Consider the following 14,829-nt stretch of genomic DNA (forward strand, 5'->3'; position numbering starts at 1 on the left):
GATGGATGATGAAGGCGAAGGATCGGGAGAGCCATGCAGGCCCATCACTTCCCAATTTTTGCTCAGCAAGTATCAGCGGCAACAAGAAAAAGTTCAAGGTTTCGTGAAGAAATGATGCGACGACATGAAGATCACTGGCGATGCCCGTTCTTCATCCAATGCTGGGAAAATAACCTTAGGTTGCCGTCGGCCGACAATTGCCCAGAATGTAGCGGTCCATATCGCAACAATCATCCATTCAGAAGGTCTCGCTCCAGAGATGGAAGGCCAGAGCCGATCAGCAGAAACTGGCGCGAGCATGAGGATCGGCACCTTTCAGTGCATGATTGGCTGGGGGGCAGAAGTGACCGATATGATTGGCCAAGAGACGGGCGCGAGCGATACGATAGGCCGGGGGGCAGGACCGATTGGCACGACCAACCAGAGGGTAGAGTCAGCGCACACGATCGGCTGGAAGAGATGGCCGATGCTCGGGTATCAGACGAAAATCCCTTGGGGCGGGAACCAGAATGGGAACACGCCAAACCATCGGCTAAACCAGTAAACCCCAGGTGGTGCCCTGATGGATTGACCAAATCCCAAAAACGAAGAATCCAGCATCTCCGCCAATGGGAGCAACAGGAAGAAGAACGACAACAGATGATAGACAAGAAGAATGACAGGCCTCGGGTTTGGCACCCCAAAAGAAACGACAGGGAAGGCGATGACAACCAGGAATCGGCAGCCGATGTCAGCATGGTTTTCATTCTGCCGATGGAGTTCGTGACTCCCGCTGACCGACATAACATGTCGGAGATAGAAGAGCAGATGGCGCAACTGGCTTTGGAGCCAATGACAGCCACGTTCGAGAAACCCGAAGATGAAAAACAGCATCACCTCAAGGCGTTGTTCCTCAAAGGACATGTCAACAGCCGACCTGTCACTAGGCTGCTAGTAGATGGAGGTGCTGCAGTCAACATCATGTCGTACACCATGTTCCGAAAGTTGGGAAAAAGCGACGACGATTTGACCAAGACGGACATGATGCTCAAAGACTTCGAAGGCAACGTGTCTCCCGCCCGCAGCGCGCTTTGCGTCGACCTCACTATCGGTAGTAAGACTCTCCCCACCACTTTCTTTATTATTAATGGCAAAGGGTCCTACAACATGTTACTCGATCGAGACTGGATACACGCAAATTGCTGCGTCCCATCTACATTGCATCAATGCCTCGTAACATGGGTCGGCGACAACATCAAAATAGTCACCTCCGATTCCGCATACAGCGTCGCGGCGGCCGATGCATAGCAATGGAGCTGCGAACACGTCAAGTGCATATCTGGGAAGACTTGGGACACTGATTTTCTGAAGGTGTCTGATTTTGGCCTACAGCCGATCCGAGCAGTCGGCTCTAAAGATTCATATTAAATGGATCAGTTCGTCCGGGAAGACGGGAAGCTGGGGCACGGGTTTACGTCGGCTGATTCATTAGAGATGATGGATTTAGGTGATGGCACCAAGCCAAGGCCGACGTACATTAGTGCTAATTTGGATCCGGAATACAAATGTAAATTGACAAATTTATTGAAAGAGTTTTCCTACCCGATCACAAGGCTGAGATCACAAGGCTAACGTAAATTAGTGCTAATTTGGATCCAGAATACAAATATAAATTGGCAAATTTATTGAAAGAGTTTAAAGATTGCTTTGCTTGGGAATATCATGAGATGCCTAGATTAGACCGGTCCATTGTTGAACACCGGCTGCCCATAAAGCCGGGATATCGACCATATCAGCAACCCGCACGGTGATGTAATCCTAAAATTCTACCCGATATAAAGGCCGAGATCACAAGGCTGATTGAAGCGAAATATATTTGGCAATGCCATTATGCCGAGTGGATCTCCAACATTGTGCCCGTATGCAAGAAGAACGGGAAGCTGCGCGTGTGCATCGACTTCAGGAACCTTAATCAGGCTACACTGATGGACGGATACTCGATGCCAACAGCCGATGTATTAATAGACGCCGCCGCAGGTCACAAAATCATTAGTTTTATGGACGGAAACGCCGGATACAATCAAATACTAATGGCCAAAGAAGACATTTCAAAAACGGCTTTCAGGTGCCCAGGCCACCTCGGTTTGTTCGAGTGGGTAGTAATGACTTTTGGGTTGAAGAACGCTGGCGCTACATATCAACGAGCCATGAATTACATATTTCACAAACTCATCGGCGTACTAGTAGAGATTTACATCGACGACATCGTGGTCAAGTCAAAGGGACACCTGGAACATCTGGCCGATTTGCGGCAGGTATTGGAATGCACGAGAAAGCATGGGTTGAAAATGAACCCGAACAAATGCGCTTTCTACGTGTCCGCCGGACAGTTTTTAGGATTCATGGTTCACGAGCGTGGGATAGAGATCAACCGGAAAACCATAGCGGCTATCAATAAAGTCGTGGCCCTGCAAAATAAAACCGAGTTGCAATCCTTGATCGGCAAAGTCAATTTCATCAGGAAGTTCATATCCAACTTGTCCGGACGCTTCCAAGCCTTCACACCGTTATTAAAATTGAAACCCAACCAAGAATTCGTATGGGGAGACGAACAACGCAAGGCACTAGAAGATATCAAACAATACTTGGTCTCGCCACCCGTGTTGGTCCCACCACAAACTGATAAGCCATTCAAGCTATACTTATTGACCGATGAGCGAGCTATCGGGTCGGCACTGGTCCAGGAGTTTGAAGGAAAGGAACGGGTGATATATTATGTCAGCAGAAGGCTTCTGGACGCCGAAACAAGATACCCCCCCCCCGGTAGAGCGACTATGCCTGTGTCTTTACTTCTCATGCACCAAACTCAGACACTACTTGTTATCGGCGGAGTGCGTAGTCGTATGCAAAGATGACGTGGTAAAATACATGCTGTCATTGCCGATTTTGAAAGGGCGGATCGAAAAGTGGATTTTAGCTTTATCGGAGTTTGATCTAAGATACGAGTCGGCAAAAGCCATCAAAGGTCAAGTCATGGCTGATTTCATCGCCCAGCACTGCGGACCAGAAGTCGCTGTCGTGGAGCAAGTTCTGTGGACTCTATATTTTGATGGCTCATCATGTAGGGCCGGATCACGAATCGGCATCGTCCTCATATCGCCTCGGGGGCAAGTTATGATTTCTCTTTGCTGATAGAGGCATCCGCTACCGGGCTGTCCTAAAAGGGATACAATTGTTGAGAGAGATTAAGGCCGACACTATGGAAATTTTTGGAGATTCCATGCTTATCGTGGACCAATTGACAGGAAGATCCGAGTGCAAAGATGATGTTTTGAGGATTTATTATGAGAATTGCCTCCAACTTTTGAAGGAATTCAAGTCCGCGGTTATTGAGCATATCCCCAGGAACTATAATGAAGAGGCCAACAGGCTTGCCCAGCATGCATCCGGGTATCGGCCGATTCAAGGCGCCATGCCTCTGGAACGCACGGGCGACGACTGGCGAAAAGAGATTGCCGATTATTTAAAAGATCCGTCCAAGAAAGTGGATCGGTGAGTGCGTTTTTCAAGCCACGAAGTATGTATTTGAAGATGATTTGTTCTACCGAACGATTGATTGCGTTCTGCTCAAATGCCTGGGGGCGGAGGAGGCAAAAATCCTGATGGGAGAAATCCACGAAGGCGTGTGTGGAGCTCACCAATCGGCGCATAAAATGAAGTGGATGATTAGGAATAATGGATATTATTGGCCGACGATCCTTGAAGACTATTTCAAATATTATGAAGGATGTCAAGACTGTCAATAATATGGAAACATGCATCATGCACCCGTATCGGCCATGAATCCAATTATCAAGCCATGGCCATTCAGAGGTTGGGGAATAGACCTCATCGGACAAATTTACCCTCCATCAAGTAAGGGGCATGAATTCATTCTAGTAGCTACAGACTATTTCACCAAATGGGTGGAAGCAATTCCATTAAAGGTCGTAACATCGGCCGCTATGGTCAATTTCGTAAGAGACCACATTGTCTATCACTTCGGCATCCCTCAGACTATCACAACCGATCAAGGAACGATGTTCACGTCGGAAGAATTCGAGGAATTCACGGCCAATATGGGGATCAAGCTGCTAAACTCCTCCCCGTATTATGCTCAAGCTAACGGCCAGGCCGAATCTTCCAATAAGGGGATAATTAAGTTGATCAAAAGGAAGATTGAGGAACAGCCCAAAAAGTGGCACTTATGTTTAACTGAAGCTCTGTGGGCGTACAGGATGGCTTGCCACGGGGCTACCAAGGTATCTCCTTATCAACTGGTGTATGGTCACGAGGCAGTATTGCCATGGGAGTTGAGAACGGGCTCAAGACGTACATCGCTTCAGGATCAGCTGACGGCCGATGATTACTCCTCACTCACTAAAAGGGAACTCGACGATTTGGCGGGTCAACGATTGAGGGCCTTGATCAGCATTGAGGAAAACAAAACGAAAGTAGCCAGGTGGTATGACAAGAAGGTCAAAGTCAAGCAGTTCTCCCAAGGGGATCTGGTATGGAAGTTGGTACTGCCGATTGGATCTAAAGATCCTAAATTCGGTAAATGGTCTCCCACTTGGGAGGGGCCGTATAGAATCGGCCGATGTGCCCCGGGAAACGCATACATTCTTGAGACAATCGAAGGGGAAGAATTTACTAGGGCCTTGAATGGGAGGTACTTGAAAAGATATTACCCCAGTATATGGGTCGATGCATAAGAATCATTATGGGGCATGACGAGACAGAGTGGTTATTTCCTGGATAATCATGTAGCCGATGCAGAAAAAGGAATCGCCTAGAGGAGAAAAGTAATCGTTCAAGTTGGTCGATTTATCATTCGGTACGGATGATGAGTTACACGGCCGACACGGTACAAGTCGCCCTTAGAACAAAAAATACTCAACTACGCTTCTTCTCAAGCTCCTTCTCAATCCGACCTAATTCCATCAGAAGGCGGGCACTTTGTTCTTCCACATCTTTCATTGTGGCCTCCGCCTCAACCTGGCGAGGAAGAGGATGGCTCCGATCTAGCACCGGACGAGACGTTCCCGCCACGGCGTTCTCAAGGGCAACCGGGTGAGGGAGTGGGTGGCTCCTGTCGACTTGCGGCCACCTGTAACAGTCGCCGTCGATGAAATCCCAGATCCGTTGAATGTCGCTAGGGACATGATCTCTGAGTTCTTCACGGTGTGCCCTGATTAGGTCCCTATCTTCCTGCGACAATGGCTCGTCGGAGTGCATGAGTTCGATCGCCCGTTCGAGTTCAGGGCTAAGGCGCCTTGGCTGAAAAGGTTAACATATAACCGCCTAAAGTTAGATCGATCAAACTGGAAGGGAAAAAGCGAAGACGGATCTCATACCTGATTGATAGAAGAAGAGGAGAAAGAAGAAGACGAAGAAGACATTTCTGCGAGTATTCCGATGAAAAAGCAATCGGAGGGAAAAAGAATCAAGTGGAGCAAGTGCCCTTGAAAGCAATACCACGGCTGGTATTTATAGGAAGAGAAAGGGCGAGGGTTTGGTAAGACGCGTCCCGTCAGAATAAAAAGGGTAATAAATAAAGGGGTGCCACGAAGGACGGGTCAAGATTGAGTTCGGGCGTCAAACGGTCAAAGGGTATTAATGTTCTTACAAAATGACCAGTGCTTTTACAGATCATCCCAGAAGGGCATTAATAGCCACAATCGCTCGTCCCCTGATCTGATCGGCCGAGTCTAAAACCCGCTGGTCATCCTCCACCGATCCCGGGACCTCTGGCATGTGGCGATGAAGTTTGAGGGCCTCATGGGCCAGGTGCTGTCTCTCCTGCTTCAAATTGGCGATGACGGAGGGGAGATCTTGAAGTTTCTGCTCTTCGATGGCTATCTCCTTGGCCACCTGCTCCATTTCTTTAGTGAGTTCCGCCCTTCGGCACGTGAGGCGATCTATCGTGCTGACGATTCCAGAGCGGGAGTTCTCGAGGAAGTGGATCCGATATTGTACCTCTTGGGCCCGGTGCTTGTACGAGTCCTCCTCCTTGCGAGCCTTGGCCAGCTTGGCACGATCGGCCATATGGCGCAGAGCCCTAAACACCGGGATCCACATCGATTCAATGTATGCGGCGGGCGCCAAGGCTTCTTCCACCTCTTTTGGGACTCGGCCGCTGACGTCACCAAAGAGCTGCCGAATCGGCGAGGCATCCTCCACTAATCGACCGATGTCTTCTTGGAGAAGGGTTCGTATGCTCTCAAGTTTGGCGCGGACATCGTCGGGGACGGAGCTCAGGGTAACTTGACGAGAGGCGACTTCTTCGTAATCAGAAAGTGCAACCGCAAATGAGAAGAGGCTATTATTGGGAGTGTCCTGTTCCTGCAAAAAGGAAAATAAGTCAGCTGACGATGATAGCGAATCGGCCAGTTCAGATAATAAAATTACTTACTGCTTTGAAGCAGATTTCCTCTATCTGCACCTGCGGTATCGTTACCCTCGGTTCGAGGGCTGGTGCGATTGGTTCATCGGAGGAGGAGGATTCGACAATTATCAGCATCCGGCTCAGACCGGCCTCCTGAGGAACTTCTCTGGCAGACGACTGTTCGGAAAGCACAGTTAGTGTGCCGATAACCTGCATTAAAAGTGGTAAGGTCATTGTTTAAATGTTAAAGGATTGAGTTAAGAGACCATGTACCTCAGTGGGAGGGAGCACTGGTACCTCAGTTTCTGCTTGGGGCGTTGCCGATTGCTGTGGATCCACCGGGGCGGTTCGTGCGGCCTGGTATAGGGAAAGGTCAGTATTTGAAGTAACGACTGGGAGGAATTAGATGGTGAGTTTACCTGAATGGCTTCTACCAATAGTGATGCGACGGCCGCTCCAGCTTCTGTAGCAGCCTGGGGGTCAACCTCCTCAATGACTGGGAAGGTTGACGCAGCCAAAGATTCCGCCGATGCAGTCGCGGATGGATCGGTCGATTCCGTGCGGGCGCGCACCCGGCGGCTTGTTTTCTTTATAATCTTTCTCTATGCCTGCTTCAATCGGCCAGTGATGTCGTCAACGGAGGGGGCGTGATAGCCGATGAGGGGAAATTCTATGTACGGATAACGGTTCTCTATCGGCCGACCGCTCCGACTGCGTTTTAGGGGGGACACGGCTCTCAGACTGATAGAAAAATAAGAGTTAGTGGTATAAAAAGAAAGAAGGAATTAAAAATCGGCTAAAGGGGGAGCGATAACTCTGCATTCGGATCAATGTTGTCAGGGTCCAGGATGTTGCAATATATCGCCGCAGAAGCGCAGAAGAGATGTTGTTTCCATTCTGCCCACCATAGCTTGAACTGTTGAACGGCGAAAAGAGCCACTACCCAATTGGTCTGGTCTACAGTGCTGGAATCTGGGACCTGATCGTACAGCCAGCTGTAATCGAGGCCTTTGGTGAGCTCGTCTCGGAATTTTGCCCGACCGGTGAAGTATGCATAAATCGGCAGTTGGCCCAAGCCGAATTGCCGTGCTGCGACAGATGGATTATAAAACTCATAGGTGGGGGCGTCCTTCCCCGAGAAGAAATTCGCCGGCAGGATCCCTGGCTTGATCAACTCATCCGTGAGGTTGTCATCAAATGTGTTGGTCGTCGAGTCAAAACAAGAGGGGAGCTCGATGAGTGGTTCCGACCTCTGATAAGGGAACCAGCTGGTTGCGTCCTCACTAAAGCCATTATAGAAACATCTAAAATACTCGGCTACCTTGGTGGCAGAGTACGGGCAACCAGAGAAAGCCGATGCTGCTTCGCCGAAGGAAGTACATGGGCGCCGTACTGTGGGATTTTCTGCCGATTCAATATTGGGAAAAGTCATGTGCTCCACTCACTGCTGCAAGATCTTACTCATGTATAGATTAAGTCATAAGTTGATAAACCATCAGGGTCCACTTGGATTTCCAATCGGCTCTCCCTTGGATAACTTGACGCCTATCTGATGCAGCATATGATAGGCTGATCCTAGTAGATGATTTCCGAGAGGAACAGAAGCTCCTATCGATAGCGCCTCGGCCAGAGCCTGTGTGTTAGAAGATGGACCAGCTGCCCTCCCGCAAAAGAGGTGCTTCTCCAGCCACATCATCAGAAAGGCCACATGCTCCCTTTCTACGACTGTCCCGATCCTTTTGTTGCTCTTGATAAACCCTTTCCACCCGCCGATTCCTTTTGTTTCCAGCCGATGGGATGTTTTGACCAGGTAACGGAAACGGGTATCAGGGGAGGAGATGTCAAGGCCGGTCAACATCGGCCAGAGTGGGAGTCATAGGCCCATGTCCGAAGAGAAACGCGTTGAGGGCGTCTAACCAGAAATAGGAAGCTGCTATCACTAAAGGCTCATTCCTTTCCATCTGGGACAAGGACAAGTCAATACACTGGCATATTTTTCGCTCATCCCATTGAACTCTTTTGGAGGCGGCTATCCTTTGATACCATTCTCTCCAGCCAGGGGTTTCATTCGGCCATGATCTGAAGGTGCCTAACTAGTGATCTAGGTCCATGGTTGATTGCTTAAATGGAATTCTATGGGTTTCCAAGTTGATTAGATCAGTTGGATCTAGGTTTCCCATGGGACCAAGACAGATAAGACCGGGGGTTTCGATAAGGCGAATGGTGATCTAGTGCCTAACCACCTAAAAAAGGTAAAAAGGGAGAAAAAATAAGAACGGATCTAAGGTAAATGCCTTGGCATTGAAAAGTGAAAAGAAAAGTTTTCAGTAAGAACCTCTGGTATGAAGCTCATCGTGGTTGGCGGGATTACTGGCGGAGCTGCAGATGCCGAAGCTGTCGGTGGGGCCTCTGTTGGGATACGAGGTAGGCTACACTAGCGTAAATCAAAATTTCTACCGCGTAAAACCAGGAAGAACTGCCGTATAAGGATCACGGGATTACCACTCGACGCACTACAGGTGCGGAAGATGTAGATTTGCGTCGATGCAGTGAAGACGATCAACGTAGTCGTACGTAGTCGATCAACGTAGTCGTCCAGCAGCTCCTCAGCAGCTCGTCCACATGCAGCAAGATCGCCCTCGTGCCGCGGCTCGTCATCGGCTCGTCGTGGCTCGTCAGCGACTCGTCGTGGCTCGTCGGCGGCTCGTCCAAGTGCTACAGGCGCAACACCTCCAAGGTATCCACACGTGCAGGGAGGAAGCGTCGCAAGCCGGACTGCTAGATCCGCGAGTTGCAACAGGCGAGGGCGTGGGAGGCGCGGCAGGTGTGTTTCGCCAAAAAGGTGTGAACCCTAGGGCGTCCCCACCCCTCTATTTATAGAGATTCCTGACGGGCCTCTGGGTCTGAGGCCCATTAGTACTTCTAAACCTAATCCAACTCGGATCAGATCTGAATTGGGCTTCCAGCCCCTTAAGTGTGTGACCCTATGGGTTCGGATACGTATAGACATGGCCCGAGTACTCCTACTCGGCCCAATAGTCAGTAGTGGCCTCTAGCAAGACGTGCCAACTCCTATACGCACACGAAGATCATATCAGATGAACCATCACAACATAATATACATGCTATTCCCTTTGCCTCACGATATTTGGTCTAGCTTCAAGCCGACCGCTCTTTCTCGATCCTGTGATTCGGAATCCCTTTGTAGGTTAACTCTTAACCGTACGTAGCATGGCCATGCATTTTCCGATCCGATCACTCGAGGGGCCCAGAGATATCACTCTCAATCAGAGAGGGGCAATCCATCTTGATTGACCATGTCTCATAGCATGCTTCTTGACAAACCCGAAAGCTACCTTTATAACTACCCTGTTACGGCGTAGCGTTTGATAGCCCCTTAGTAGGTCGATCCACATCTAGAATACATGCGACAATCTCAGGTCTAAGGACAAAGCGTATATATTGTTTAAAGAGAGAACTACTTCTCATGTTGGGTCAGTCCTAGCACATGTCTCCACATGTGTCCACATTATTAGTTCAACATCTCCATGTCCATGACTTGTGAAACATAGTCATCAACTAATACATGTGCTAGTCTAATATTCATGTGTTTCCTCACATGAACTCCGACTAGGGACAACTTTAGAATAACCATACAAGTAAAGAGTTTCACATACAATTCACATAATTGCAAATCAATTCAAGTAGCCTTTAATGGATATTCAATGAACACAATATACAAATCATGGATACAAATGGAATATCATCATCTCTATGATTGCCTCTAGGGCATACCTCCAACAGCCTCCATCATCGATGAAACTCCCGCTCCTGCCAATTGAACTGCTGCCACTGCCGCTGGAGCCACCGCTGGTGGAGCCGTCTCCCGGGCCTCGGATGTTGGTGAAGTTCCTGAAGGCGTTGCCATTGGGGAGGTGGAATGGAATGCAGATGGAAAAGGTCGCCGGAGGAGGAGATTGGAAGCTAAGGAGGCACCGGAGGAAGAAGGAAACCAGTGCACCAAAGAAGGAAGACGTGGGCTTGTGAAAAAGAAGTGCGGGATGTGCTGATATTTAAGGACGGTCTGAGAAGGGGTAAAAGTGGGATTTTTACTGCGCCGTCGATGCGATTTTTTGGGAGGAGTGGTTGTCATAGGCGCCCGTTTTGAAAAGATTGCAATCATCAGGCAGAAGATCGCGAAACGGAAAGGTATTTTTTTTAATGCGTTTGTTTCGGAAGGGAAGTTGAAAGGAATTTCGAAGTAAAGATTATGTTTTACTCCGAAACTAGGGGGCATGTGTTGACGCCAGATTTTGACACTATGGAATCGGCGTCAAGAAAAGGAAGGATTAGCCGATGCGGCGAGATGAAAAGGTCACGATTGGGAATCGGCCGATTGGTGCTACAGTTGGGGATCGGCCGATTGGCGCTGCAGTGTTTTTGCGGATGGAGTTGGTAGAAATCGGACGATTGAGGGACTGAGGCAATTGGGCCAATATGGGCTTAAAGTGGATTACGACGAGAAATTAAAGGGGGATTGGCCCATAAGGGCGCAACGACCAGCTCCGATGCGAGTTATACTTGTAAATATTCATTTTCGTTTAAAATTAGAGAGAGAATCCTAGTCGGTTAAGAGATTGGTTGTAACAGGCTATAAATAGCCATCCTTAGAGATCTGTAACATCAACATCAAATCAATACAACAATCTACTATTTCCTCGTACTTTACTTTCAAGTCGGCGACTTCGCTAGTACTTTTCTTTTCACGAGTTCGTACGGGTTGGTGGGGCTGCATCAACTTGATCTCCAGCCAATTCTGTAAGTTCCGTTTATCAAGTAATATCTAAGCTTTTACTTCAGGCGCATCGCTGTCGTTTCGTTTAGATTTATTCATTAGTTATTGATATTTACTAGAATTCTAGATTTTACCTACTGTTCTAGTTTTATCACCAGTTATCCAGCTTGGAATTAGAGCTTTTGGCTTACTTATATTTTATCGCTTATCTGCCGCTTTTGCATAGCCGATTAGATCTGTTCCAAGTGTTGCTATTGTCGCGTTCTTTAGTTTACTCTGGTAGTTTTCTTCACGAACGTTACCTAGTAGTCAACTGCGCTATAGCCGATTTCCTTATTATAGCAAATCGACCGATTCACTGATAAGCTTCCTCGAGATCGGAACCTTAGCCGATCGTAACCTTTGGGATCTAACACGTTTCTTTCCTTGCCAATCAACAAGTCAGATTGGCTGGCACGCCGCGTGAACCGCATTTGGGCGATCACCCGAACAGGAGTTAAGCAAATTCTCCCGGGTCGTGTGTCCGACGCTGAGATTCTATCGGCTGATCTTTAGCGCCAACAAGGCCCTATGGACTTAATGCGTCATTTCTTTTGACGCACAACACAAGGACCATGTCTCGCGGCCCGCTGCGCTGCTCTGGTCTATAGCTGGTCGTATGTAAAGAGCTCCAGAGGGGCAACCTCGCGACCCAGATGTCCTGGTGCGTCTGCAACTGGTGGAGCCCTGTGTTGGAGGCACTGGTGCTTCACCTAACTGCGAAGGACCTATCTCCCCAGCGGCTTCTTCATCATCCAGTGCTCCCGGTCTTGTAGGCACAACATAGACAGCCCATGCGGGGCACGAGCGTGGATGTCCACTGTGGTGTAAGGTATCCACCTGACGTCGGTGTCGACAAGAGCGTCAAACTACCCGGCAAAATCTGGGTACGACTTCTTCATCTGAACTCCGACCCACGATCGCTACAAATTTTTTTTTCACAATCAAGTGTAGTACTCGAAATGTCAATACATGCAACATATGAATGAGTACGAAAAGTAATTATAGGTTTAGTATCGTAGCTTTCTAAAAGCACAACATAGACCCCATCGTGGGTCTGTCAACGTCGTCGTGGTCGAAAAGCAACTCCGAGTAGGGTGCCACGCTAAATAGTGGCCGACCTATCGGGAAGTGCTCATACGACCAAAGCTGAAGAAGCAACGAGCAACTAACAAATATGGGCTCCATGGAGTTTACCTTATAGTAGCCCGTGCAAACCCCCTATAGGTCGCCACCAATACAGCTTAACCCCAGTTGTATTGTGGAACCTCATCAAGCGGGGCCTCCACTATAGCCCTCACATAAGGAAGGAGGTGCTTCGGCACCGAGTTCCCTCGGGACGTGCAGAACATGAGCCACCCAAAATGCCATAGTAAGTACGCCTCCAAGTGCCTCACAACTGTGGCGTCGTCGGTGTCGGCTCTTATGTAGTCGGCCTGCACAACCATACAAGTTAATTTATACATTCACAAACGTTAGTGATAACGAAATAAAAAGACAGGTAATTAACTACTAACACTGAACTACATGAACCACTTCTTTGTGGGTCCGTGTGTGGAGCTGAACGTGGGCAAACCGGTCCAAAAACTCCTCACACCAACTATCTGGCACGTCCTGCTCGCCAACGGCCCTGCCGGCACATGGCAGTCCCAGCAGGAGCAATGCGTCCTGCAGTGTAGGGGCCATCTCACCCACTGTGAGGTGGAACATGTGAGTCTTAGGCTCCCAACAGTCAAGAAGAGCTGCTAGGAGTGACATGTCAGAGTAGAAATGTGTCATCTTGTCCACGCGCTTCACTCCTGTGTCCACCATGTCTCCCTCAACCAACCTCGCTATCGGGAGGAGTCCCGCAGCGCGTAGCCTATAGCATGGATAGCATTTATTATTCAACAAAACACAATGTTAGACCTAAAATTGAGTGAACTAAGGAAAATGTACCTCGGAATCCACCGAGCGTAGATCGACATCGTCAAAAGCGGCACACGTGCGCGAAGCATGCCGAGGTTGGCACCCCGTATGGCTGACATGAACGACCGGTGAACGGCGTCCACGCGAGGGTCGAGCAACTTGGGGGTCTTATACCCCTCTCCAGGCTCCTCCGCCATACCTGCAACATGTATAATATTATTACATGACGAATGAAATATATACGACTGACATGGAGACAAAATAATATAATTACATATATTTGAAATAGAATTTACAACACATATGAGTTATATGAAATACAACATAACTGAAATATTACAGGATATAGAATAATTAATATGTCTTAATATTATAACGTAGCTGTCCACAGAGCGGAAACATGACGAATTACGTTACGTATGACTTAATTGACGAAACGTAGGAGTTCATAAACATACAACACACATTACTAGTGGTGCATACATTAATCACAGAACCCCATCGTTGTTTCTATGTGCACGATGACCCCGACCACGTGCTGGAGCATTTGCATCACCTGTTGATGGTCCAGCTTGGTTACTCCCGCCTCCATATGTCATTGCAGGGCACTTCTTGTACGTGTGACCTGTTTCTTGGCCCTTCGAGCAGAGGCGCACTTTATGACTAGCTTCAGATTGATCCATGTTGTTCCGGATGTGTCTGTTCTTGCGTCGCCCAACCCCTTAGAACATTTCTGGATTAGGGTCAGGAATGTAACACGCAGCATTCCCAGGATTATTTATGAAGTTTCCTAGTAAACGATATCCTAAACCTCGTTCCTCCAAGTGGCCCATATAGTTTCCTTGAGGAAGTAATGTGGTACGAACCTACGAGGCTGAAGTCTCCCTGCCTCAAGGCATGCAGCAATGACATAGGTGCAAGGCCTATGAAGTAGTCTTGGCTTCTGGCATGAGCAAACACATTCTTCATTGCTAATGATGCACTCCTGTGTGCGTTTCTCGTGCATCCCTCCCAATCGACCTTTACCCCTGCAAACAACCTCGTACCGACATTCAATGGCACCCACTTCAGTAACACGATGCTTACGAGCCTTTTTAATCGTCTGGTCCATGTGCTCTATCATTTTGTATCCATAAATTTTATGATTATCAGCCATTGACTTATTAGCCACCGCGTAGCATTCCCTGAAGTACTTCATGGTGCGGTATAAAAAGAATTCCACGATACCAACTAGAGGTAGTCCCCTAACACCATGCAAGACCCAGTTATACACCTTAGCTAGGTTTGTAGCAATTATACCCCACCTAGCACCTCTCTCATCATATAGCAATACCTACTTTTCCTTCGGCTCATGCTCAATCCACTGTGAGAATGTCTTAATGGACCTACCCCGTCTTCGCCTGACATTTGGACCATCCATTCCAACGTCCTCCAGAGACACAGGGTGGTTGGCCTCGCTGTTTACCGGCCTCTTACCTAGCTCTTCAGATTATTTCTTTGTAAGCTCATCAAGTTTCTTCCAAAGTAGATTGAATTTCTTCTCCTGATTCTGGGTACATAGCATTTAAACATTTGCATAAGGGTCTTGTTTTTGCATTGGCTATGAAAGTTTGCCCCCATATGCCTCATGCACCACCTACTCTTCAAGTTCGGCAACTGCGCCGTCCAGCGACGTTCCACA

At 48.3% G+C, this 14,829-nt stretch overlaps 1 protein-coding gene across 1 annotated transcript; it reads right to left on the minus strand.

Annotated features, from left to right (window-relative positions):
- Positions 1-12,484: 12,484 nt before the first annotated feature.
- On the minus strand, positions 12,485-13,052 carry LOC117846021 (protein MAIN-LIKE 2-like). The gene is made up of 2 exons (XM_072291804.1): positions 12,768-13,052; positions 12,485-12,676 (listed from the first exon to the last, which is right to left on the minus strand). Exons 1-2 carry the CDS (start codon positions 13,050-13,052, stop codon positions 12,485-12,487), a joined length of 477 nt encoding a protein of 158 aa, XP_072147905.1.
- Positions 13,053-14,829: the final 1,777 nt, after the last annotated feature.

The sequence above is a fragment of the Setaria viridis genome, chromosome 2, assembly GCF_005286985.2.
Source record: "Setaria viridis chromosome 2, Setaria_viridis_v4.0, whole genome shotgun sequence".
NCBI classification, from domain to species: domain Eukaryota; kingdom Viridiplantae; phylum Streptophyta; class Magnoliopsida; order Poales; family Poaceae; genus Setaria; species Setaria viridis.